This window comes from Narcine bancroftii, chromosome 8 (genome assembly GCF_036971445.1).
Source record: "Narcine bancroftii isolate sNarBan1 chromosome 8, sNarBan1.hap1, whole genome shotgun sequence".
NCBI lineage: Eukaryota > Metazoa > Chordata > Chondrichthyes > Torpediniformes > Narcinidae > Narcine > Narcine bancroftii.
The window spans coordinates 40,357,497-40,384,757 of record NC_091476.1 but is presented as its reverse complement, the minus strand read 5'-3'; the positions used below and the strand labels follow the sequence as shown (position 1 = coordinate 40,384,757).

Below are 27,261 nucleotides of genomic sequence, written 5' to 3'. Positions count from 1 at the left end.
ACCTTTTTTTCTTTGTCTTGCACTATTTTTATTTAATTTGTAAGGAGGTTTATAATTAAATGTTTGCACTGTCACGCTGCCACAAAACAACAAATTTCATGACATGTTCATGACAATAAATTCTGATTCAGATCCTTTACCCCTAGGAACCATGTCTAATCATTTATACCCATGCAGAGAAGCCAGCCCCTGTCCACGTGAAACAATTGAATGAGACAAGAAGCCAGTTTGATCCCCTACTCCTTGCCTTTGTCATCTCTTTGAATGATTCCAATTAGTATGATACACCCTTCACCTCACATCTCTGTCCCTTCCCCTTACTTTTTCTAAGCTTAACCCATGTCCAATTCACTTTGGAAATTCAATGGGATGATTGGCCTACTTCTGCTCCCATATTTTATGAACATGATTATTTGAATTACTTGCACCACCCTTCCAAGCAGTACGGCAACACAATTAATGTAGCGGTTATCACAATGCTGTTACAGCACCGGCGTCCCAGGTTCGAGTCCAGGACTGTCTAAGGAGTTTGTGCATTCTCCACATAACGGCGTGGGTTTCCTCCGTGTGCTCTGATTTCCTCCCACCATATGAAACGTATGGGGTTGTAGATCACTTGGGTATAATTGGGCAGCTCGGGCTGGAGGGCCGAAAAGACCTGTTATATTTAAAAAATTTTAAATGTAAATTCTGGATTTTAACAATCCACTGCCTTTGGTTTATTTGAGAATCACTTGAGAAAGGCTCTAGTCATCACCCCAGCTGAGGACAGACTTGAAATGCTTCAAAGGTAATCAAACAGATTTAATTTCTTCTTTGACATTTGATTGCGAGAATTCCAATCTCTTTACACACACTTCTGATTTTCCATCAAGTTCTTCACATGCTTTCTTGTGACACAACGGCACTGCCAGCACAGCTGTTGCCTTGCTTCTCCAGTAACCCAGGTTTGATCCTGATGTGGAGTTTGCATATGCTACCTGGGACCATGTGGATGTCTTCCAAGTGCTCCTGTTTCTGCCCAAATCACAAAAATTCTCAGGTTGATAGATTAATTGGGCTATTGATTATTGTTGCCACTGTGAGAGTGAATGGTGGAACCTGATGGGAGCTGATTAGCATGTGTTGAGGATAAAATCAGAATCAGAATTAGAATTTATTGTCATGAACAAATCATGAAATTTGGTTATTTGTAGCAGCGTCATAGAACAAACATTCATATTATAACCATCTTACAACATTACTATAAAAAGAAATAAAAATAATAGGTTAACAAAAAGTGAGGCAATGTCTTTGGTTCAATGATTATTCAGGAACCTAATGGCTGCAGGGACAAAGCTGTCCTTGTGCCATTGAGTGCTCAACTTTAGGCCCCTGTACCTTTTTCCCGGTGGTAGCAGAGTGAAGAGGGCATGGCCTGGGTGGTGAGGGCCTTTGAAGATAGATGTTGCTTTCTTAAGACATCATCTCATGGAGATGTCCTCAGTGGAGTGAAGTTAGTGCCTGTGATGTCACAGGCTGAGTTAACAGCCCTCTCGAGTTTATTCCTGTCCTGAGCCTCCATTCCAGGCAGTCATGCAACAAGCCAGAATGCTCTTCACAGTCCTCCTGCAGAAGTTTTCGAGAATGTTCGGTGAAGTTTTCAAGAGTGTTTGGTGAAGTTTTCCTGAGATTAAAATTAGGTGAATTAACCATCAGGTAAATGAATGGGTTGATGATGGGCGTGGAGTTACTGAGACAAAGATCATGTTACTGTTACTTCCTATCTTAATGATTATCCTGCGAAACTGATTTTAAAAGGTATTTAATAATGAAAATTCATCACTCATTGTAGAGCTCATCGAAAGAACCAAAGACTTGTTGATCCAAACCAAGGCTTTTATTAGCAAATGACAGGAGCTCTTCACAGGTGGCCGACCAGTCCGGAATGATCCGACCTGGCTAGGGACACAACCCTTTAAGGCCCAGACAGTAGGCGTGGCTTAGCTCTCACTATATACATTGGTGATAGATCTGTACTATCACACTCATGATTTGAAAGGCAGAGCAGATTCGATGGGCTGAATTACATAATTCTGCTCCTATCTCATGGTGTATGTCCTTCAGATGCTAATCAGGTTGGGGTAACAATTTCATCTGTAGCCAACAAGTGTATAACAACACTCCCCACCCAAGCCCCTCCAAGTTTCTCAGAGGCTTGTTCAAGCAATCTCTGAATCTGACGGCCTCCTTGCTACTTTCTCCAATTTCCCTCTCTTCTGCCCAAACAGAAAGCCCTAGATCAGCCCCAGCATAATCCTAAGGGTCATTCATCTAAACCTTGCTGGGAATCCCATTCATATCATAAATGAAAACAGTCTGCATTCATTTTTGTTGGATAAGCTGATCTCTGCTCCCAAAAACTGAGCAAGGTATAAAGGGTGTGGAACAGTTCCTCAGGGTTATGCCGTTGAAGTAATAGGGAAATTTGGGACCTTTAAACAAGTTGTCCATTGGATCTCCTGAAGCATTCAGAGAGAAAAGCTGTTCCACAGCAATGCAGCCCAAAAGGATGAATGTTTGCCCTTGGATTAATACTTTCAGACCTTTCCCCTTCATAGAACATAGAACGCTTTGACAGATTACAGGCCCAATGGCCTACCATGTTGTATCGACCTACATAAACCTACTCCACAACAACCTAATTTTTCCCTACCTCACACCCATAATCCTCCACTTTTCTTATATATCCATGTGCCTATCTAACAATCCTTTCAATCTCCTAATTCTACCAGCCTCCACCACCACCCCCAGCAATGCTTCTCAGGCACCCACCACTCTCTGTGTAAAAATATCCCTGATATCTCCCCTAAACTTCCCTCCTCTCCCCTTAAACAGATGTCTTCTGGCATTTGCTATTGTTGTCTTAACAAAATAAATGTTGGCTGTCCACTCTATCTAAGCCCCTCATAACCTTATAGATCCTCCATTGAGTCACCTTCTGTCCTTCATTATACGTTGAAATGATTATTCTCAGTGTAAAGCTGCTCGCCACACATTACAGAGGTTTCTCAGAGTCAACCACACTGTCACTTCCCAGAGGGAATGAGTCAACTAATTGGGAAATTAAGTAATCAACAGTTTCCGCTGATATTTTCAGATGCTTGCCCGCATATCAGCAGGTTTATTAGATTTAATTTCACAAATGGCCGTGATTTGGCCTGAATTTGAAAGCTCTGGTTGATAAATTGTGTTCCTCTGCCTTCTGTCCTTCCTCTGTCTTTCATAATTTCCCAAAGCACTTGTACAGCCAAGGAGGTTTCAAGTTCAAGTTTTATTTTGCAAGCTATCCCGCAAATCCATCCCATACTTAAAAGCAGTAGAATAAAATGGCACAAAGAGCCAAGTGGCAGTGAGAGATCAGTTGAAAATTACTTATCAGTTATATCTTGTGTTGCAATATAAGGAATAAGATGGACAATGTGTGCCCAGCATGCTCCCACAAACAGCAATATAGCAATAAACAGCTAAGCTGTATTAGAAATGCATCATTTTCAGGGCTAATTGATTGTCAGGCAGCAGGGCTAATCCCCCTGATCCTGTTCAAATGAGTGCCATGGGATCTCTTGATTGTAGAAGTCTTGGTGCATCATTTCATCCAAAAGACACCAGTCCCTTCAAAGCAGCAGTTGCTTGTTAGAGAACTGGGGTGGCATCCTGGATGTTTGTATTCAATCACCCAGAGCACAAATTGTCTTCTGAATCAGGGACGAGAGTGCTACCCTCTTGAATCATGTTGACCACACATTCCCTGTCTGAAGGATCAACATGGAGCAACTTCAAGTGGCAGTCAAGTTACCTGTGAGCTCAGAATTGCATTCCAATAGAATATCAGTGGGGTTGCATTGTTGCTTCACTTTTAATTCCTCTGCCAATGTCACCCATAGCAAATAATCTCTCCCACATCTGGACTCATATCCCACTTCCTCTAAAGAGGCTGTTTCAGATTGCACATCTTTCCTCGAAAGCTGCCTCAGGCTTGGGTTGCATTTTCACCAATGATTTTCTGTGTTGCAGAGTTCCTCGAAAACCTCGCAAGCTCCGTCTCCTTGGGGAACCAATGGAAAGTAAGTTTTCCTTATTCATTCCCTGGCTCTAGAATCTTACTGGAGGGAGGAGGACATTGAGCAAAGCAGCCTACTATTTTAATGTGTTCCCACTGGTTTCCTTAAAAAACCGTTTCCTGAGAGAGTGCATTCTTGAATTGAATAAAATCAAAAGGAATTATTCATTGTCATGTGTAAAGTGAAAATATTTGTGTTGTGGCGTCAGCCCAGCCCTTGATTAGCTTAACAAGGGGAGGCTCACGAGCATGTTAGCCGTTGGAAAGATGCCATTCGCTGCTCAAAGGAACGACCCTCTGTGGGCAACTGTGCTGATCAGCAATTAGTAATGATCACGTTGGTATCAGTTATCAATTAGTATAGCTGAGTTTCTGTGTCAGGCTGAATGGGTAATCAATATCCTGATCCAACAGTCTCATGAGACCCACTGGGAGGTTAGAGAAGATCCCATGTTCTGCAAATGTTTCAGCTCATGCAGCTGTAGGTTAATACATCCTGGTCATGGAACCCCAATCAATTGGGCATGAGTCAAATGATGCTTTTATTTTTGGCACTCTTAAGATATTTGATTGACTGCCTAACAGGTTGATTAGTCCACTGTTATCAGATCAATTAGGTTACAAACCTTGCAGCAGTCACCATTTTTTTTAAATATATTTAACACACAGGCATTTCATTTTCTTCCTTCCTGTCCAGGGACTTTATATAACCTCGCTGTACACAGTCAACTTCCAATAAAGGTGAATTTTAACAGTTAAAGTGATTTACTTGCCTCCTGTGTTGCCATCCTTCAATTTAATATCGACCTTTAGACTTTGAGTCACAATGTTTGCGTTTACTGAAAGGTTGATGAATATTTCATTGATAGATGTTAAGATCTAGTTTAAAAGCAATCAAAGTCACGGCTGATTGGCAAGTAGCAGTCACATTTACAATGCTTTGTTGTTTGTGATTATGACGGAGAATTCAGCTGGATTTTTATCTAGTCTGAATGCTTTTCAATGGAACATTTATCCCTGTCTCCTGTCAGACTGTATGAGGAAGAGCTGAGTGTAATTATTATGAATAAAATAACAGAACTCTGATTGATTTGCACAATAAAATCATCCATCACAGTGTTAATCAAGCTCCTCTTGAGTGCTTGCAAACTGTTTAATGTATTGATCACAAAAGCAGCCTACTGTCAGAATGAACATAGAGACTGCCTAGAGGTTCAGCCACATCTGCTTCCTCCTATATTGCTTCTTGTCTCTTAATTATAGTAAGGGTTTTCCAGGAGATAAACAAATTGGATTTGTGCCCATTGTTAAAGCTTTCTCCCACAGACACCCAACTCTGCATCTTGCACCCCTTACAAGGTCAGCTGATCAACATGTACAGCATCACATCACCTGCTCAGAACCACTAAGTCAAGCTTATCTTCCTCTGGACACCTTGTTTGCCCGTGCTTTTAATGACAGGAAAATATAGTTGCTGGACACATTTAGAAAAGATATATTTCAGTCACCTTTTTCACGAGCATTGGATTCTCCAAAATGCTTTAAGAGCAGTCATTACTGTGACATGGAAACCAAGGCAGCCAGTTTATGCACAGTAAACTCCATCAAACAGAAAAGAATTAATGACAAGGTTATTCTTTTCTCAAAGGTTCAAAGATTCTTTTATTATCACATAACAATACATTAAAATGTAATATATATGATATACTTCAATTTTGTTCTGCAGTAAGGGAAACAAAGTCATGATGAGCTTTGCCTGGTGCCTTGATCAATAGGAGAAAAATATCTCAAAGATATTGCCATTCATATTGAACCTATTCACTTGGATGAACTCCCCACCAGTGATCTAAATAGCGACCATGTGATTCTATACGCATACTTGAGAAGATAGGGAAAAGGTCACTCATCATTTCATAGACCTGGGAACCCAATGGCAGCACAGCAGGCCCGCAGACCTGCAAACGTTGGTCTGCAATTTTAGCTCAGCTTCTAGAACAGTGAATCAGGCATCTCCCAAGAGATTATTTAAGTTTACTTGTTACAAACCACACAGCACAGTGAGGGTTTAAATGGGAAAGTCTACAGCCAGTAGGATTCTAGTGTAATACTCAAGAGTGGTGGAGAAACTCATAGGTCACACAGTGTTCATATGAGGCAAAGATATATAACTTATGTTTATTATATGTATTTACCTCCTAAGATGCTGCATGACCTGCTGAGTTTTTCCACCACTTTTGCAATATAGTGAGAAGGGTTCTTCAGCAAGCAGACAGGCTGGTTATCTCCAACATTCAGGCTGCCATGTGAAGAGCACAATCTACAGAATGTAAGATTACAATGAAAAGGAAAATTAATTAGCACCAAGCAAGGGCAGCACATAAGTGCTATCATGAGCCTTACTCAGGACCCTGCAGGGCAAAATCCATCTTTAAGCCTGGGTAGTGCATGGTTTCACACTCATATGCCTTCTCCCCAATGTGAGGAGGGAGAAGAGAGTTGTGTCCAGGATGTAATGTGTTGGCTGCATTTTCTAGACAGCAGGAGATATCTGTGGGGGGGGAGAAAAGTTTGCATGATGTTCTGATTTACATTCACTACCTTCTTTAGCTTCTTCCAATGTTGAGCAGAGCATCCTTTCAATGATCCGCTCTGTCGAAGTTTTTGAGGGACAAGGAGAACATGTCAAACAGCTGTAGTCTTCTGAGAAAGTAGAGGTTTGCTAAAACTTCAGTAAATTTAGAGTCAGACTCATAAATAAGGGAGAACCTAACCTCTGACTTAACTTTAGTACTAGATTTGCAGTGACAGAGCTGATGATAATGAGTTTATTGTCATGTACTTTGCACGATGTTCGAATGCATCAAGGTTCTTTGTCATGGAGTCGGGGAGTGTGGAAGCAGACCTTTCTGCCTAACTTGTCCAAACTGACCAAAATGTCAAACCAACACTAGTCCCACCTGCTTGCATTTGGCCTATAACCCTCTAAACCAGCCATTTTCTAAGGGAGCCATATGGCCTCCCTGGGGCCACAGTATATTTAAGGGAAATTGCGGTCTGAATTCACATTGTTTCTTAATGTTTTTTTATACAATTGGTAGAAGTACAGAATAAACCAACTAAATGTGACTGCTTCTCAAGGAAGTGGCCCTTAAACTTGGTGCAAAGTCCTAAGGAAGCCATAGTGAAATAGAGGTTGAGAATGGCTGCTCTAAATCCATCCTATCGATGTATCCATCCAATTTTTTCTTCAATGCTACAGTAGTACCTGCATCAACCACCCCCTCCAACAGTCAGTTCCATGCACCCACCACCCTCTGTGTAAAAATGGACCCCTCAGGTTCCTCTTAAATCTCTACCCACCTCAACTTAAACCTGTCTCCTAGTTACCAGTTCCCCACTCTAGGCAAAAGACTCTCTGTGTTCACATGATCTCTATCTCTCTTTATTGCATACACCTTTAAGAGATCACCCCTCATCCTCGTGCTATCTAAGGAATAAAGCCCCAATCTGCTCAACTTCTTACACAGTAGCTTCCTGAAATTGAACAGGTACAATTCAACTAACAACAAATCCAGACTACCAAATTTATTGTCATGAACATGTCACAAAATTAATTGATTAGTAGCAGCGTTACAACACAAATATTGTGAAAAATTACATTTTAAAATAAATAAATAAATGTAAGAGATAAAGAGAAAGTGAGGTAGTGTCTGTGGCTCGTCCAATCAGAAATCTGATGGCAGAGGAGAAGAAGCTGTTTCCGTATCTTTGGATGTTCATATTCAGCCTCCTGTACCCCCCTTCCTGATGGTAACAGCGAGAAGAGGGCATGGCCTGGGTGGTGGAGCTTTTGAGGATAAAGGCTGCTTTCTTAAGACACCTCCTCTTGCAGATGTCTTAGTGAATTAAAAAAACAATAAAGACACACAAAAATAGTCACTAAATATTTAATTATCCTAGTGCAAAACAATAGTGACCTCTCAATAGTGTGGCTGTCTTGTGGTGGTGTCAGAGCAGTCTCTCCAGCATCATCTAATTTCCCTCTGCAAATCCCACTGCAGAACTAAATCATGGATTCAAACCCTACTTCAGAATATTGAACAGCACAGAAACAAAAAAGCCCTTTGAGAAAATGCCATCTCTCTACATAATCATAGCAGCAGCTCCTCCCCTCCCCCCCCCACCCCCCCCCCCCCACCACCCCTTGACATCCCCAGAACATATTTCCTGTAGCTTTACATTTTATTTCTTGCAAGTACTGACCATTTGCAGGCTGCAGCTGAAGATGCCTCCCCAACCCTGACAAGCAATGCATTACATTTAAAAACACAGAAATGCTGGAAAAACTCAGCAGGCCTCACAGCATCCATACCTGACATTTGGGCCTGAGCCCTTCTTCAAGGTAGGAGTGCAAAGCAGGCAGGTGTCTGAATTAAAAGTTTGGGAAGAAGTAAAGAAAGGGCTGGGAAGAAGTACAGATCAACAGACAAAAGGTGGATATAGATAGGAGGGCAAGAATAAATTATGGAGGTGGGAGTTGGCTCTGTGAGTCAAGAGCTGGAGAACAGGAGTCAGAGGGGCAAGGTGAAAGAGAGAGAGGTAGATGGGGAGGGGAGAACTAACAGAAACCAGAGAAGTCAATGTTAATGTTATCCAGTTGCAGGGTGTCCAGACAGAATACGGGGTGTTGTTCCTCCAATTTGCAAGTGGTCTCAATCTGTCTCTATCTCCGGAGACAGACTCTTAACAGAACCTCCATGTTTCAATACATTGCATTTGCAGAAATTTCACATCACAAGGGAGTGTTTACCCAAAGCACATTTGGTCCCTTTTGGGCAGAGAACTTAGACTAACTCTCCAGCACAAGTTTGTGGGTGATTATTTTGCTCGGGTCGAGCAGGCAGAAGGACCTGTTGATCCATCAGACATTGGAGTTAAATGCTGGAATCTCACTGTGACATCTAACCTTGTGTTACCTGTGACACCATTGTTACCAGCAGAAGAGCAAACAATACACTCCACTCTAGCAGTGGAATCGAAACATGGCCCAGGTTCACATGTGCTGTTACACCATTTGCACTTTGAACTCCACTGATAAAAGCCAGAAAAGGTCAATGCATAAATGGACTTTTCTTATTGACCTAGTGTGAACTTCTCTCTGCCTCTGCAAATATTCATTGCAGCAAGCCAAATCTATATCATAATAAATCTATTTAATAGATCTATCAATACTCTAGGTCTGTTTAAATATTCTCTTCAAATAGAGCTCATTGTCAAAACCGCAGTAAAACCAGGACTATTTCTCAAGTGAAATGTAATAAATGGAGGAGAGCTGCAACTTAAATACAAATAAATTCTGTAAGCACTCAGCAGGCCAGGCAGCATTTTTGAGATGAGAAAGAGATTTAATGTTTTGGTCAGGTTCAAGTTCAACTCAAGCTTATTGTCATCTGATTGCACAAGTACAACCCGACGAAACAACATTGTCTGGTCCTCGGTGGAAAACACGCAGACACACAACCAGAGAAGTTGAGTACCCTACTTCACAACTGGCATCTTGAAAGAGAAGTTGGCAGTGAATTGAGTAAGTTGGTAATGGCAGATGCTGGAAACCTAAGATAAACGAAGAAAATTCCGGAAACACTCAGCAGGTCAGGCAGCCTTGTGGGAAGAGAAGCAGAGTTAATGTTTCAGGCTGAAGTTCCTTTTTCAGTAATTATTCTATTTCAAATGTTGCAATTTACTTGAGAGCGAGAGCAGATCCCATCAGGTTTGAGAAAGCCCCAATTACCTCCTGATGAGTACTTTGAGTATCAATGGATTATGAAATAAAGTCACATGGTTGGTGGCTTTCAAGATTCCTTGCATGGTTGGTGTTTTTGGCTAATGGTCTGCTTTCTATTTTTCTTCCATGTAGAACCACAGGAACTGCCTCCCCATTGTCACCCAGCCCGTCTCCAGTCAGCTCCGTTGGGTCTCACGGGAGCAGCACAAGTACCACTGGATCCTCTCCCTCAGCAACCATCAGCATTCCTCAACGGATCCACCATATGGCCGCCAGCCACGTCAACATCACCAACAACATCCTCAGGAGTTACGAGCACTGGGACACTGCCGACAAGTTGGCCAGGGAGAACAAAGGTCAGTGCTGGCATTCTGCCATAAGGAGTTGTGGGCACCACCATGTCTTGGGAGAATATGTTTGACTCGGACAAGGAGTAGTCCAGTTTCACTAAAATAGAATCACAACTCAAAAGTTACAATTGGAAATTCAGCAGGCAGAGTTTGTAAGAGGCACATAAAATGTTAAGTAGATTCAAGTGGTAAAACGAAGGGTACCACTTGTAGCTCTCATGCTCAAGCACCAGGGTTAAGGATCTAATACAGTGGCTCTTCCAGGAGGCTCCACACTTCCAAAATGCAGTTACATTAACTTCAGTAAAGCCAATTCTGAATAGTCAGGCTATCAAGAAATGATGGGGAGAAGGCAGGGGTGTGGGACTGAGTGGGAGAATGGATCAGCTCATGATGGAATAGCAGAGCAGACACAAAGGGCCAAATGGCCCACTGCTCCTATAGCATAAGATCTTATGCAAAGCAATGGATATGAGGATTTAAAATCTTAGCTTCCTAAATGTGGCCATGTATGTAGATTGGGTGGTAAAAAAGGTGTGTGACCTTCAGAAGTCAGGGCATTGAAATGGGGAATCTTTAAAGGGAACATGAGGGGAACTTCATATAGAGAATGGTAAGAATGTGGAGCAGGCTGCCAGCTGAAATGGTGAATGGGGGCTCGATTTTGATATGTAAGATGCATGGATGGGGGGTTGGTTGAGGGCTATAGTCTGGGTGCAGGTCAGTGGGACTCGGCAGAATAATACTTCGAGATGTGCTAAAGGGTGTGTTTCTGTAGTTTTCTTTTACTCTGGAGAAGGGAAGTTATGTTGGATGCACAAAGGTACTGGAGGAATGTAGCAGGTCACACTGCATCCATGGAAAGCAATAGGCAGTCAAAGTGTTGAGACTGAGCCCTTCATCAGGAATGCATTTGGATGGTGGGTGACCATCCAATGCACTTGCTTGCATAGCTCCATCATCTGCAGATTTCATAGAAACATAGAAAACCTACAGCAGATGACCAGTTACCGCATCCCCGACCCAGGGAAGGCCGTAGCATTACCACATTTTGTGTGTCCCTTCCAACTCTGCACCTTTCCTGACAGAGCTCCAAATCACAATCCGACAGAGCTCTTGTTCAGCAAGTCGCCAGGCCCTGGTTAGCCCTCATTCAGAGAATTCTGAGCAATTCTGGTCATCAGAAGGATGTGAAAGTTTTGCCAGTCTGCTGCTGTGATTGGAGAGTTTGAGTTATGGGGAGAGGTTGGACAAACTTGGGTTGTTTTATCTGGAGTTTTGGAAGCTGAGTGGAGACCTGATGGAAGATTATCAACTTAAGAAAAGCATAAATAGAATTGATAGTGTCTTTTTTACTTGGGGTAAAAAATTCAAATACTAGAAAACATGTATTTCGAAGATACAATGAAAAGTTTTGTTTTACACACTATCCAGGAAAGTCACTCTATCCTTAAATACAAGAGGGAATGCAATAATATAACAAAAGCTCAGGGTTCAGTGTGATAGTTGTCCAAAAGTGAGAGATTGAGTGTGATTGAGTTGATAGCAGAGCATGCACAAGAAGATGAATGGCCCCCTTATGGGCTTGTGCAGCAGGTTTGATGAAGTGAGTGGCCTTTTTGGTTTGTTTACCTCAAGGGGCTGAATTGGTTTCTCCTATCCTCATGCAGTGGACTCAAGGGGCTGAAAGAGCTCAAGCTCCTGTTTATGTGTGGCAAGTTCCCTATTCCTTCTTTGTCTCCATTCCCCTTGATCTCTTTAGCTACTAGGGCCACATCCAACTCCATTTAGAGCGCATCCAATGAACGACCTCCAACAAATTTTTGTGGTAGGGAGTTCCACAAGTTCACAACTCTCTGAGTGCAGACATTTCTTCTCATCTCAGTCCTTAACCATTATTTTTAAAAAATACCCATGCCTCATCCTTTATAGGTTACACAAAACACAATAATGTTATATACTGGCTGCATATACTGAGTGCCTTCGTAGATACCCGCAAAACAGATACATGTCCTTTGGCCACTGATCCTGTGGTGACCACCAAGCACCCATTTACATTAATCCTCCATTTTATTCCACCCCCGTTCCTCACAACACCCTGTCAACTTTACATTTGGGGCAATTCTACAGTGTATATTAATCTACCGATGTGCGCGTCTTTTAGATTTTGGAGGAAATCAATATAGATGTGGTGAGAATATGTAAACTCTTACTTGGAATGAATTTCAGAGGGAGAATAGTGATTAAATTTACTGATAATAATGAAACCGGATTTCATTAGTTGGGGGACTTAGGTCAAGAACCACAAAGAAATGTTGCAGCTCCATTAAACTTCATTGTCCCAACATTAGTTCCAGTTGCCTTTTTGTAAGAAGGGTGCATAAGATTTAGAATGGATGCAGAAATGATTTACCAGGATGCTGGCTGGATTAGAGGACATCTCATGAGGAAAGGCTGATTGAGCTAGGACTTTTTAGAGCAATGGATAATGAGAGGCCAATGAAAAGAGATATATAAATTATGAGAGGTACAGATAAGCACCTTGTTCCTAGGGTGACATTGGCCAATACCCGAGGACATCTGATTAAACCAATCGGAGGAAAGTTTATGTGAGACACCAGAGATAGGTGTTTACGTATAGAATGCCTGGAATGCGTTGCCGGGGGTGGTAGCGGAGGCTGGTACAATAAGGACATTTAAAAGATGTTTATATAGTCACAAGGATTCAAGAACAATAGAGGATTATGATCTGTGAGTTTGGGAAGGGTCAGATTAATGCTAGGGTAGTTTTACCAGAACTTTGTGGGCTGAAGCGCCAACCTCTGTTTTCTAAAAGGGAATAAAAAATGGGATAAGACATCATGCTTGGAGTAGCATTAATTAATCTAATCCTCTCTGTTTGTTTAGAATTGACTGGGTGACTGACATTCCCCCATCACATGTGCTTTCAAGAAGTCAGATAAATTCTATTACTGGGCACATTGGAGTCCCAGGTCAGGCAGTGACAGGGATATTAAATTGCAATTAAAAAAGAAATCATTCCAGCCAAATTATGCCCAATCATGTAAAGCATTTCAATGCTTGTTTGTGATATTTAATTAAAAGTTTAAGGTTAAGAGGTTTTACATCAAGGCATATTACAGCTGAGTGATGTTGCTTGCACTTTAGTTAAGATGGAAAATATCCACTTCATGTTTTTTTGCTTTGAGAATTAACAAGGGATAATATCAACCAATGTATTTCATTAGATGCAGATAAATTGCAAATTAGTCATAAAGTGTACCATCAAAGAGAATCAATGGGATACAAATAGCCTGTATTAGGATCTTAAAGTAGAGCAATTTATGAGGCAATGAAGGTGAAATATAACAATATGATAATATTTAAAATAACATTGCTGCACTGCAGAATCCAGCCGGAGAATGCAAGCTATTTTGTAGAGACACGGGTCAAAGTCCCATTTTTCATGTTTTTTTTTCTTCACTGCAGAATTCTTTCATGAGCTGGACACACTAATGGGATCATTAACGCAGCACAGCTCTATGACCACCTTGGTTCGCTACACCCGGCAGGGACTGCATTGGTTGAGGGTTGAAGCTCATTTATTGTAGTGACAGTGCTGCGGCTCTGCCTTTTCTCTCCCCGTTCAGTTTGCATTCCCATCTCTACCTCTGCCAGGACCATAACTGGCGGATACCCTGCCAGGCCCGGGCTCCGGACTGAGACACCGGCAACCAACTCCATGTTAGACTCACGGCGAGGTCACGTGACCGGGTTACACTCCCTCCCCACAACCACCGGACAACCTGAAGCCAGTGCTCACTTTGGGGAGTGAGGAGTGGAGGAAAGAAGCACCATCATGTGTTTTTGTGCTTTCATGTGAATTCATTGACCTTGCTAGTCTTTGAAATGATAATAGGCGCATTACCACATCGAACACTGCCTGAAGGCCAAGCCAAGTCAAAACATGTCTAAAATTGGATTAGAAAAGAGTGTCTGAGAAAATATGAAGGAAGCAACTCTGCTGTTTTACTAATGGAAAACTCCAACAAGAATTACATCCAAAGAATTCATTGTTGCACTGTCTTGTAACTCAGACTGAATTGATAACACGCTGGGCTGTGCAGATGCTAAAAGTCGGACTGAACCCCAAGGTCAGTACTTACACAGGCAAGTCATGTGACTCTTTATTTTGTAACCTTTCTAAAGGAAAACATACTCAAGTAGAAATGGAAAACTGTTCATTAAACTGAAGTCCTCTCTACTTGCGTTCTGCAGAGTGGGATTTCATCATCTTCCATGTTGTCAGGTATGCCTTAGAGATTGGTGATCACGAGCACTTTTTTTTGAGAATATTTATTAGGATAGAATTCGTAACACCGAGGTGAGGTGTGTAGGAAAAATTACACAATCCTAGCCTTGCAATTTATAAGGAAGAGTCCAAAACCTGGGCAGTGTATATTTTTCGAAGGTGATTTTCAACTCTTCCAATTATCACAAAATCATCGGAAACGTCCACCTTCTATTTTCCACACCTGGAGATCTTTACTCCTCTCTTTCATATCCCCTTCTGATTTCTTTTAAAAAAACCTACATTATGCAACATCTTAACCCACACCAAAATATATGGAACAGAACACTGCCTCCATCTGTGATGGGCAATTTGAACATTGTTGGATGACAGAAGATTCTAAGAACTAAGGTTTATCCAAGATAAGTGAAAGGAATCAAAGAAATGAAAGGGCCTGAAGTTACCAATGCACAAGCACTTCACATGCTTTGCTGAAATTTCTCACTGTTTCATTATAGTGGGACATGCCATTCACCTGTTTTCAATCAATAAGCGGGCACTTCCCTATAAAATGGAATTTCTGAATGGAGTGGCAAGTGCTTATATGCAGATACCTCGTGGTACAATATCAAGAACCCGCGATGCTCACTGACTACTCAAATCTACCAAGGATCCACAGCGTCAAATTATATAAAAATGCATCTCAACTTGAAGGGACTGAAGCAAGCTGCACGAAGGATCCTGTTCACTTGGTGAGGATCTTAAATGAGGTTTTTACGTAGCCAGCTGGAGATGATTATTGGTGGAAATAAGACATGCAATATCAATTCTTATGAATTAAGTGCCATTTAGTTGTCCTTAAAGCATTCCTTAGCCTGTCTCTGATAAAAGTAGTTATCATCAATGCAATGGCCATCATTATGTCAATATTGGTTGAGCTTCAAGAGATAAATGCAATGCAGCGAAATTTTAAAGAGGAATCCATGCTTGGTATTTTAATAGAATGCATAGATGCAGAGATGGAAAAGATTAGGATATGCAAAGCTGTCTGTGCCTTATTAACTTTTGAAAGCACAGCCAAATCTAATAGGAGATAGATAGTTTATGTATGGGCACAGAAACAATGGAATATGTGGCTGCACACATTGGTAAGACACATAACATGAGTACCTCTCATTTCCCGGGCTTGATTGGCATTTTAGAGAATTGCAATGCTCTGCCTGAAGAGCTCTTTGGCTCAGTCTTCAATTCACTTTTATTTCTGAATTTTGCCCGTGAAAGAGGCAAATCTAATTTTTGTTTTGTATGTGGGTATACAAGGAAAAGCTCCTTTCGGTACAGTGTCAAATAGGCAAAAGTGAATTGATGCCATGTCAGGATCAATGCTTAAATATATTGAATGGGGCACAGAGAAAGGGCGAGCCTCCTCTAGTTCACGCCAAAAGAAAGTACAGTAAAATCCCTGGTATTCAGCACCTAAAGGGATTGGTAAATTCTGGGTAAGTGAATTTTCCATTTGCTCGAGATTGTGTTTTGCGCGATTGATGAACTAATGGTGAAGCACACCAATTGAAAACATCCTGTATTTTTTACCTATTTATTTTCTGCAATTTGTTTCTGCCAGTTGCTTGAATTCTGGACAAACAGGGATTTTACTGTAATCATTACTGATTTTCTTCTTCTATTTATGACAGAGATTTAGCAAATCTGTTCAGTGAAGTGGATATATACATAAACAGAAAAGACTTATGGGGTAAAGGGGAAGAGCAGGGGTAATTGGATAGGTCTTATAAAGAAGCCAGCAGAGGTGTAGTGGTCAAATGGCCTCTAATTATGGTAGATGATTGATTGAACTCATTGGATGAGTGGACCACTTCATACAATTTCTCAACTGACTAGACGGGGATGAGTGCAGATCTACATACTTTTCTCTGTCTGACTTCATGGGGTATAGCTGCAGGGAAAGGAAGGGAAAATAAGGGTTTGGATGAGTGACCTTGTAAAACAAGGACCTCAAAATAACTCTGTTATTACCAATACTGGAAAGAGAAAAGGCTGCCATGTTTAGCATCACTCTCTGTTTGACAGTGCATCCATAGAAGGATAATTACTAATTTTTAAAAAATTCCAAAAGACAAAGCCTGCTCCCATTTTCCCAAAGGCAGAAGCTATGGTCCAATAGATGGATGGGATGAAATTAGCAGGCCACTTGATGGACTCCTCATCCTCCATCTTAAGCATTCACATCTGTCATGTCTTCCATAGATACTTAACAGCATTGCTTTGATGACATTCCCCAAACCTTCGGCCTCGCCCACCATGAATGAGGAGAGCATCAGAGAATCAAAATTTATTGTCATGAACAAGTCACAAGATTCGTCATGGTATAGGGCACACCACCTATAAGATTCCTTCATGGTCACTGGGACTGAATCCTGAAAATCCCTGTTCGGAATTGCAATGCGAGAAATATCACCAGAAGCATTTCTGAGGCTCATAGATCATCTTCACTTGCTCAAAGCCAATGAAGGATAGATAATTAATCCCCATATTGGCTGGCAGAGTTACCCTAGTGGTTAGCACGACATTATTACTGTGCCGGCGACCTGAGTTCAAATCCGACGCTGTCTGTAAGGGGTTTATGCATTCTCGCCATGTCTGCGTGGATTTTTCCCTGTACACTGGTTTCCTCCCACCCTCCAAAATGTACAGGGTATTAGGTTAATCTGGGTGTAATTGGACTGTACAGGTTTAAATTGCCACAATTATCTTCTACTGTGCTGTAAATAAATTTTATTTTTAAATTTTAGTTCAAATATTAAACATAAATAAATAAGTAGACCCCCATGATCAGTTAGTGCTTTGGCCTTCGACTTGTGAACAATTGTGCACTGCTAAAACTGCACTCCAAGCATATTTTCCCTCGAGACCTGTGAGAAATTCCCATGTGATGGACGACAAACCAATTCATACCTCCATCCGGACAGAGAATAGAGCTTTAGAAACAACATCCTACGATATTCTTTCATGAGATTTGGAGCCCACTGGCCATTTGAGTGGATGGCTGGAATGTTTCATCTTAGAGGCATTTGTGGGTTTGAAGTTGCATCTGGTCCATATTACTTAGGTAAAAGAAGTAGATTTCCTACATTAAAGACCTTTAATGAACCAGATGGGTTTTACTTCAATATGGTAGCCATTAAGATACAAATATTACAGTACATGTTGATACTAGCATCTCTGACACGGGATTGTTACCAAACAAACTCTGCTTTTTTAATTAAGTGATTTAAAAGTTCTCTCTGAACATAAAATAAATGTCTGTTCAGCCCCAGCATACAATAAGATGAAGGCCAGTACAGTTGTAGCCTCAGCTCCATATTCCTGCTGCTCCTCTTCATCTTGCTCTAAAAGTCAACCCTTCCTGAGCATGTTTACTGGCTCCATTTCCGCAGCCCTCTGACAAGAGGGATCCCAAAATGTCACGAGACTTTGAGAGGAGAAATTCTTCCTCTTTGCCATCCTAAAAAGGGCCACTTCACCCTCTGAAGCTATGGTCACCAGTTCTCGATTCCCCCAGAAAGAGAAACATTCTCAGCATTAATTGTGTCAATTCTACACCCCCCCCCCCCACATGAATCTTATATATCCAGAATGAAATGTAACCTTCAATTAAACTCCATTTAATACCAGCCAAATCTGCTCAAACTTTCCGCATAAGACAGCCTTCAGGACAGGTACCTATCCAGAGAGATTTAGCTGAACCGCTTCAAACACAAGTATATCCCTGTCTCTATAGGGAGACTGCAACTGCATGCTGGCCTGCAGTTGTTGTCTCATCAACACCCTGTACAGTTATAGCAAAATAACCCTGCTTTTATATTCCATCCTCTTTTTAAATAAAGATCAACATTTCATTTTACTCTCTAATTATATGCAACACCTGCTGTAGTGGAATTTCAATGCTCATCATTAGGTTCTTAGCCTTGGCATCCAGATTGATGATCTGACCACAATTTAAATACTACACGCATTTCTTTAATCCAGTGGACATTACACAATTCAGAAGAGATAGATACGGTCATCGGGCATATGCCAATGGGTGATGCATTTTCATGATCCTTTTTGTTCCATTTTGTACATCTTGAACTTGTGTCCAATCCTCATTCAAATTCATCACACAAACCAGCCTTAAACTTTAGACCCAAAAAGTGAAATCTGTTGAACAGTATCTCCATGAGAGAGCTATCTGAAGCACTCTTAGCGGACAGAGTGACTCTCTGAAGTAATTCACTGATACCACTGAGTGACTGCATGTGAAGAGAAAGTCATGAGTTGAGAGGGAAGGGTCAGAGGTGGAAAAAAGAGATCAACATGATGTTGGAATCTCGATGAAGACCCATTGCTTCCCCATATCACCAGTGCTTGCATTGAATTGCATATACAGTTTGCTTGACCTATAGGCCAGTAAACAATGTGGGAGACACATGTAGGTCATTCCCACAGGTGACACAGACTAGTAGGATCATTACACTTCAACCCAAAATACCAGCGTTCCTACCTATCAGAATAAAGTTCAATGAGACAGTGCAGAATTAATATTCTTTTGGGTTCCAAGGCCTAATCCTCATTCTAAACACCACATCCAAGCCAATGACAAACACTACCTACTTCCCCCTACCCCACCAAAATCATGGTGCACCTTCAGCTAAGGAAGTGAATCTTACTCCTGTAAACTCAATGGCAATAAGAAGGGTCAATAAACATTGGCCTGAGCCTGAAACACTCTAATCTCATAAATGAATAAACATAGGCATTTTCCACCATTTTACCCTTTCATTGTGCAAATGGAGACAAAATATTCAGTGTTGGTGACCTCACATCCAAAATTTATACCCATTCTGACTTTCAAAATCTTACTTAAAACTAAGTGGCATAATAAAAAAAGCTCATACTTGCTCTTAATCTCTGATCAAATGTTGTTTGAATCTGGTCCAGAGGATGTTCACCCATGTTAATAGTGTTATACAGATGCAAGATATTTAACATTGGAAAGATGATGTAAAGTTGCCACTATAATCAATCTTCTGAAATACATGCACAGGGTGTGAATAAAGAAATACAAGGATATCAGAGGGGATCCATAGGTGAATGGGTGCCAGGCAAGTTGTAGTTATTGAACAAAAGTATGAGAATCTTAGAGTTGAGATTTTTGGTGGACGATTAATTGACAGAAGTGAAACACAAGTCTGCAGATGCTGTGACTGTAGTCAAAACACAAAGACGTTGGAGGAACTTAGCCAGTCTCACAGCATCCATGTGGATATCCCAGTGGCTACCCATTTCATTTCCCTGCCCCTTTCCCTTGGTGATATGTCTGTCCATGATGTCTGGCACTGCCAAACTGAGACCACCAGCAAATTGGATGAACAACACCTCATATTCCATTTGGGCAACCTCCAACCAGATGGCATTAATGTTGACTTCTCCATTAATTCCCCCACCCCCTCCCATTTTTCCCCATGTCTCCTTCACTCGAGCTTTTTCTCTGTCTCTTTCTTCCCTTTTCCCTCTGCTTCGTTTCAGAGTCAAAATAATTTCTCACATTTTCTCTCTCCTGTCCTCTTATCATATCCAGTTAACACTTTTTTGTCTGTTGGTCTGTACTCCTCCCCTTCCCATTCTGCCCTTTTTCTTCCCTTTTTTTCCTCCAACTTTTAACAGACACCTGTCTTTGCTCATTCTTTGACGAAGGGCTCAGACCCAAAACGTTGGTAATATATCTTTACCTCCTGTGGACGCTGTGAGACTGGCTGAGTTCCTCCAGTATCTCAGTGTTTTGATGAATTGACAGAGGTCAGAAACCACATAGGTAATCGGCCAACATAACTTTTTGTTAGAACTCTTTCCAGATGTCCTGATACAAAGAAAGATGACATTCGGTTTATTTGCCAGGTGTCTAATCAACCTTGTTTCCAAGAAATAAGAGCAAGATTGAATTTACACGACATTGTTACAGCTGTCAGGATGTGGTTATATTTGGAAGATGCAATTAGATGCCTTGCTTAGATAAGAATTGCAGGTGGTGTTCTGTATTGTGAATATGGCTACCATCGGCCTGATTTCTGTCAATCATTTTCAAACTAGTGGAATCACCCTTTGTTTCGATTGGTACTGAGTTTCAAAACAAACAAAGAAGTGAACAAGCATAAAGTAGAACTGAAAAGTAATCTTCGAGAAGAGAGATTAATATTAGTGGATTTAAATGTTAAAAGCAGCATCTTAGTTTTACAAGGTATCAAAAGATGAGCAATGATATCATTCAAATTTGAGTAATTAGGAAGTTCAGAAGCAACAGGTGCCCAATTTTGTGATTGATCTGCAATAATTTGCACTTGCCAGAATTGTACACTAAATGGTAAATGCAAAATGTATTCTCTTTTGGATTGGCACAGAGGAAATGAAAATGAATATAGCACAGGGTATTTATACTAAGAATAACAATCGTAGTTTAGATATTAATGACAGCCCGAAAGGGAACTACGATCCAGCAAGGAAGTCATAGGGTATTTTTTTTTCAATAAAAAGAAAGGTATTCGGATTTCACTTTACTCTGCAGTGCAGTTTGAAATCCTAGTAAAAAAGGCCAAGCCTATTGTTGGTGTCTGTTGTTTTTTGTTAGGTATCCTTCAAGAATGACATGCTTCTGAATGACTTTCAGTTGTGTGGGACCAGAGGTGGCTACTGAGCATCAGGTGGGATCCAGTGTCACAGATGGGGCACAATGGGCTTGATGGGTGGGCAGGTGGCTGACTTGAACGGTGGAACACCCCTAGTGAGCTTCTGTGATGAATGGGCTGGAGGTTCTCTGTGCCTTCATCTTGACTGGTCAGGAGCAAGAGATTCCCACAATTCGGTGAGGGTCTTAGTTTTTTTGCTTATTTTTCCACCCTTTAAGCTCTCTATCTAATTTCCTGGAATCCTCTTAAATCATCTTGGAGCAGAGTGCCTGTTTTCAGGACAGGTTGTGCTGGGGACAAGGTGCCTCACCAGTCAAAGCTGGCTGAGTGTAATTGGAGGCATGGTACTGGGGCTGTCACAGTATAGTCTGGCTCAGAAGTAGAGACGATTGTCCAATGAGAACTTTGAGAGTGCCTCTGTGAGATTCCAACTAACATGTTGCCCAGTCATTACCATTGATGTTTCATATATAAGAATGATCATTTCAGTTCATAATATATGCCAGAAAAGAAATGCTTTGAAAAGCTTGTTTATAAAATCGTCCCATGGAATGAAGAATTTCATAATGCAACCTCTTCAGAGATTTAGTCCCATTATAGGCTTTGCATCAGAGTCATGGGCAATGGTCATTTTTATTATATCCCCATTATTGGTAATTGAAACAAAATATGGCACAACTCAATGAAATAGGAATTAAAACTGTTTCCATTCATGTTGGTGTTTGAGGTATATTGGGACATGTCTTATTCTTACATTTTTAAACCAGACTAAAGATGTTTTATATAATAAAACTCCAATTTGGAAACTTATTTATTAGAGAAATGAAGCCGTATGTTGGCTAAGCAGATCATTTTTGACAGTAAGCCATGTTTTGTCAGATTTTGATTATGTTTGACAAGTGTGTGAATTATTGAGTCTATTAGTCATGCCATTGTTAAATTATTCCTCTTCCGCATGGGTGCAATCTCAAGCACTTACTCAAGACATTGTAAATATCACTTTACCCTTTCCAAACTTTTATTTTCTTAATGAAAACTTCATCTTAGAAAAATAATACGCACACCTACTGATTTGTTACTGCCAAATGTTGACAAATTGACTGACTGCTCAGAGATTTTTGCAAAGACATCGCTACACTTCTGTCTTTTTTCTTTCTTTCCTTCTTTCATTTTCGACCTTCCTTTTTATTTCTTTCTCTCCCATATTTTTACCATTTCTTTTCTATTTTTTCTCTCTTGTTCTTTCTCTCTCACTCTCTTTGTTCCTCACCTCTGTCTCTTGCCCACTCTCTCTTTCACTCTCTCTCTCTGCACCACTATGCAACTTCACATCTCTCTGAAATTCTCATGCTGCCCATTGGATGTTTTGGCTTTTGCCACAGAGCAAAGGTTGGAGCCTTCCGTCACGTTTCTGCCATCATGCCTTTGACGAAAGGAGGGATGGATGTAGTGAGTGGATGTGAGTGGTGGGGAAGAACACATCCAGTGTAAAATTGAAGCGAAACATGTTCAGCCCCAACATCACAAGTAGAATTTGTTTGACAGGCATGCTCTTATCTATCCTTGTAAAAAAAATAATTTTTTTGGTAAGTTATGAATTTTTTGTACAGAGAGCTAAAATGTAATTATGTTAAGCTATTGATTAATCTCTGTAAAGCTGTGGGAGGTTGAATTCTTTGGCTTAAATATGAAATATTATCTGCCTGTTTTGCATTGTATTTCAGCTGTGTTGCACAGTTAATGCATTTTGTCACTCGTGTGTTCATTTGGAAACATTAATACTAAATGTACAAACATTAAACTGTTATTGGTATTTTTTGTTCTTTTTAAATGTAATGTCTTGGTATAAATAATAATTGTATGAACTGGTAAAATTGCTTCTCTCAAAGAGGGCTTAATTATACTGCCAGTGTGTTGAATAATAACAAACGTCAATAAAACCATTTTTTCTTAAAGTTGCCTGTTTGTGTTGTCTTGTCCTCTTGGTAATTTTCTAGACCAGCCATTCTCAACCTCTTTATCACTTTGGCCCCTTTAGGACTCTGCTCAAAGTTTATGGCCCCCCTTCCCTGTGAATCAGTCAAGTTTAGTTGGTTTCTTCCATACTTCTCTCCCACCACTACACAAAAAAAAATTTTAAAACATGTTATGATTCAAATCTGTAGCTTTCCCTTAACTGTGCTGTGGCCCCCCAGGGGAGGCCATATAACCCCTATTGAGAACAGCTGATCTAAAACATTGGCTGTTATTTCCCCAGAAATTGAAGTGTGCGCAGATATTCTCAAAGACAAGGAGGAGGGGACTGAGAGAACAAGTTCAAGTTTATTATCATCCATTTGTGCAGAACAGATTCATGAGAACGTCACTAGATCTGAATTACAATAGGAGGCTGACTGATGGGCAAAGGAGGCTGAGAAGAAACCAAAGAGAGGTCTATAAAATCATGAAGCTTATGGATAAGTAAATAATCAGTCATTTTTCTCCCCCCAGACAGGGGAATCTAAAATGAAAAGGCAATGGGAAAGATTTCAAAGAAACCTGAATAGCAACATTTTTTGTACACAGGGGGGTAGCGGATACATGGGGCAAAGTGCTGAGGCAAAAGTAATTGCAACATTTGAAAGACTTTTGGACAGGTTCGTGAATTGGAAAGATTTAGAGGGTTGACAACTTAGTCAACACAGGCAATTTGGGTCAAAGGGACAGTCTTTCATGCTGCCAAGCTTCCTGATTTACGACCCTGGACACCAACTATTTTCTCTTGCCCGTTGATCGCAGGCTGAAGGGGGAAGAGAAGCAGAAGCCCATTTGGGGCTATGGTGGGCCTCATTGCCTGAGCTTTGTGACTTCCTCTTTGGACAAATTAAAATGAGGGATAGAACTTGCTGTTCCATCTCAGGGCACATCGGTGATTTTTTAAAATTACTTTTTTTTATTGTTACAGCCAAAATTGCTCTCTATAAACTCACAAACAAGTACAAAATAAATGATAACGAAAGAGATGTCAAGCCAGAGAGAAAGATAGAGTGCCAAAGGATTTTTAACACTGATTGAGAGAACAAGCAAGGCACTTAGTCTAAAGTGTCATTCAAAAGAAGGAGCATCAGGCAGTACAACAATTCCTCATTACTGCACAGCAAATCGCAGTTTGCATCCAGAGCAAAGCTCTCTTGAAGCTTTGCTGGTGAGCAGAGTGTTTGTGAACTGACTCCCTTACTCATCCTGAATAGCCTCGGCACAAGGAAAGTTCAAGTTTATTTGACATCCGATGTATCAGTACAACCAGATGAAACACCGTTCTTCGGTCCCCAGGAAGAAGCTGTTCCTCACCCTTTTCTTTCTGCCTCTGATATTTCTGTATCTCCTTCCTGATGGGAGTAGCTGGAAGGTGCTGCATGCGGGTTGGGAGGGATCCTCTCTGATTTTGCGAGCCCTCTTTAAACAAAGATCTCCACATGTCACATGGATGGGGAGAGGGAGACCCCAGAGTTTCTCTCTGCCACTTTATTGGTCCTGCGGATTGACCTCCGATCCCAGCAAGAAGTTCAAGTTCACTTTCATTCTCACAGAGAGCAAGATCCAGTGATAGCGTGTGGTACACAAATGTGCTGGAGAAACTCGTCAGGTCCCGTAGCATCCATGGGAAGTAAATGGTAACCAACATTTGGGTCTGAGCCCTTTGTCAGGTTGTTTTACGAGCAGACCTGCAACCTTCATACATAGTACAAGGCAGTGGAAGAGCGCAGATTTACAGAGAGAGATCTATTTATATGGAACAAAGGCTGCATCATTTTACTATTTGGGGTGTTCATTCAGGTGTCTGATAATGGCAGGAAATTGGTACTAAATCCATTTCCTAGCAGGGTAGGCTCATTTCATGTCCCATGATTATCTATGCAATGGTGATGAAAATTATTACCTTCCCAAAAAGCACAGAATTAAGACCCGCCTTTCTCCTGTTGTCAAGAGCTTGTGGCTATTTTAATTTTGTTTGACGGAATCAAAGTTAATTTGTCTTGATGAATTCAGCTTTTTTTAAAAACCAAGATTACCCAACACAAATAAAACTGAAGATGTGGACTCTGAACTGAGGCAAATACAGAATCAGAATCAGGTTTATTGTCACGAACATGTGTCACTATATTTGTTGATTTGTGGCATTATCATAGGTACAAAAATTGCTATAAATTATATTTCTGTAAATATACTAATTAAAAAAAGAGAAAAAAGTGAGGTACTGTCTGTAGTTCATTGTCCATTTAGAAATCTGATGGCAGAAGGGAAAATGCTGGTTTTGTACAGTTGGGAGTTCATCTTCTGACTCCTGTACCTTCTTACCGACGGTAGCAGAGAGAAATGGCATGGCCTAGGGCAGTGGTTCCCAGCCATTTACTTTCCACTCGCATACCACTTTAAGTATTCCCTATGCCATAAGTATTCTGTGGTTAGTAAGGGATTGCTTAAGGCGGCATGTGAGTAGGAAGGGAAGGTTGAGAATCACTGCTCTAGACCCAATTATTACTGAAATATTTTGCTTGAGAAAAATTGTCATTGGCCCATTTCCTTTGGAGTTATGAAACAGCGCACATAACGAGTCAATTTGGAATGATTAAAACAGTGCTTTTCAAACTTTTTCTTTCCACCTACATACCACCTTACGCAATCACTTACTAATCACAGAACATTTATGGCATAGGGAATACTTAAAGTGGTATGTGAGTGGAAAGTAAAAGGTTGGGAACCACTGGCCGAGGGTGTGAGGGTACGATGATAGAGGCTGCTTTCTTGAGACACCACTTTTTAAAGATGTCTTTAATAGAGTGAAGGGGAGTGCCCATGATGGCGCTGGCCAAGTTCACAACTCTCTGTAGTCTTTTTCTGTCTTGTGTATTGGCCCCTCCATACCAGACAGCGATGCAATCAGACAGATGGTACACCTGTAGAAATTTACAAGAGTCTTTGGTAACATACCATATCTCTTCAAACTCCTCACAATGTACAGCTGTAGGAGAGCCTTCTTCACGATTGCATCAGAATGATGGTCCTGGGATAGATCTTCAGAAATGTTAACATCCAAGAGTTTGAAGTTCAAGCTGTATACATGGAAATGTTCCAGCATATAAAACTCTGCTTGGAATTTTGCATTCAGTTCTGGTCACTTCATTAAAGGAAGGATGTAGAAGCTTTAGAGAGGGTGCAGAGGAGATTTACCAGGATGTTGTCCGGAATGGAGAACATGTCTTATGAAGTAATGTTGACCGAACTAGGGCTTTTCTCTGGAGTGACGAAGGATGCAATGTGACTTAATAGATACATACAATTCTGAGAGTCTTAGAACAATCACAAGTACAAGATGATATCAGATAAAGGTGAGTGGAGGAATGTTTAGGGAAAATGTCAATGATACTGTATGATTTTTTTTACTTAGGAAGTGGTGGATAGCTGGACTTCATAGCCAGGGCTGACGGTGGAGGCTGGAACAATAGGGACATTCAAAAGACTCTTAGATAGGCACATGGATGTAAGAACAATAAAGGGTTATGAGTGTGAGGTAGGGAAAAATTAGATTGCTGTAGAGTAGACTTCCATCGGAAGGCACAACATTGTGGGTTGAAGAGCTTGTCCCATGCTGTAATATTCTATGTTCGTATCTCTGAAGCATATCTCTGGGTCTTAAATCTCATGCAGTAGTTAAGTTGCACTTTAACTCCTGGGTCACAAGACCAACAATTCAACTACTGACCCAACGATTGCTGGGAGGCATCACTGAGCAATGCTGAACTCTTGAGGGTGTTGTTTTTACTGTGAAATAATAAACTTCTGTGTTCTCAAATGGATGGAAAAACTTCTGTGACACTATATTGAAGAGAAGTATTGGAAATGTTCCCTTGGAGTCTTTGGGATAATATGTATCCCTCACCCAGTTGGAGTCAGATTTAGAATAGAAATTGCTGTAAATTCTCAGAAAGTAGAGGAAAAAGAGCAAAGAGCTA

General features: G+C 40.9%; 1 protein-coding gene across 11 annotated transcripts in view; it reads left to right on the top strand.

The window, feature by feature from the left end:
• aff2 (AF4/FMR2 family, member 2) overlaps nucleotides 1–23,223 on the top strand; it is a 587,176-nt gene extending 563,953 nt beyond the window's left edge. For 5 of the 11 annotated variants that reach the window (XM_069893495.1, XM_069893493.1, XM_069893497.1 and 2 more), the window contains 3 exons: nucleotides 4,057–4,106; nucleotides 10,020–10,243; nucleotides 13,727–23,223. In XM_069893495.1, the coding sequence (XP_069749596.1) occupies nucleotides 4,057–4,106; nucleotides 10,020–10,243; nucleotides 13,727–13,848 (396 nt within the window). In that variant the 3' untranslated portion in view covers nucleotides 13,849–23,223. Of the gene's footprint in view, nucleotides 1–728; nucleotides 791–4,056; nucleotides 4,107–4,799; nucleotides 4,844–10,019; nucleotides 10,244–13,726 lie in introns of those variants that run through there. The other 6 variants (XM_069893494.1, XR_011343066.1, XR_011343064.1 and 3 more) reach the window with 6 other exon arrangements.
• Nucleotides 23,224–27,261: the final 4,038 nt, after the last annotated feature.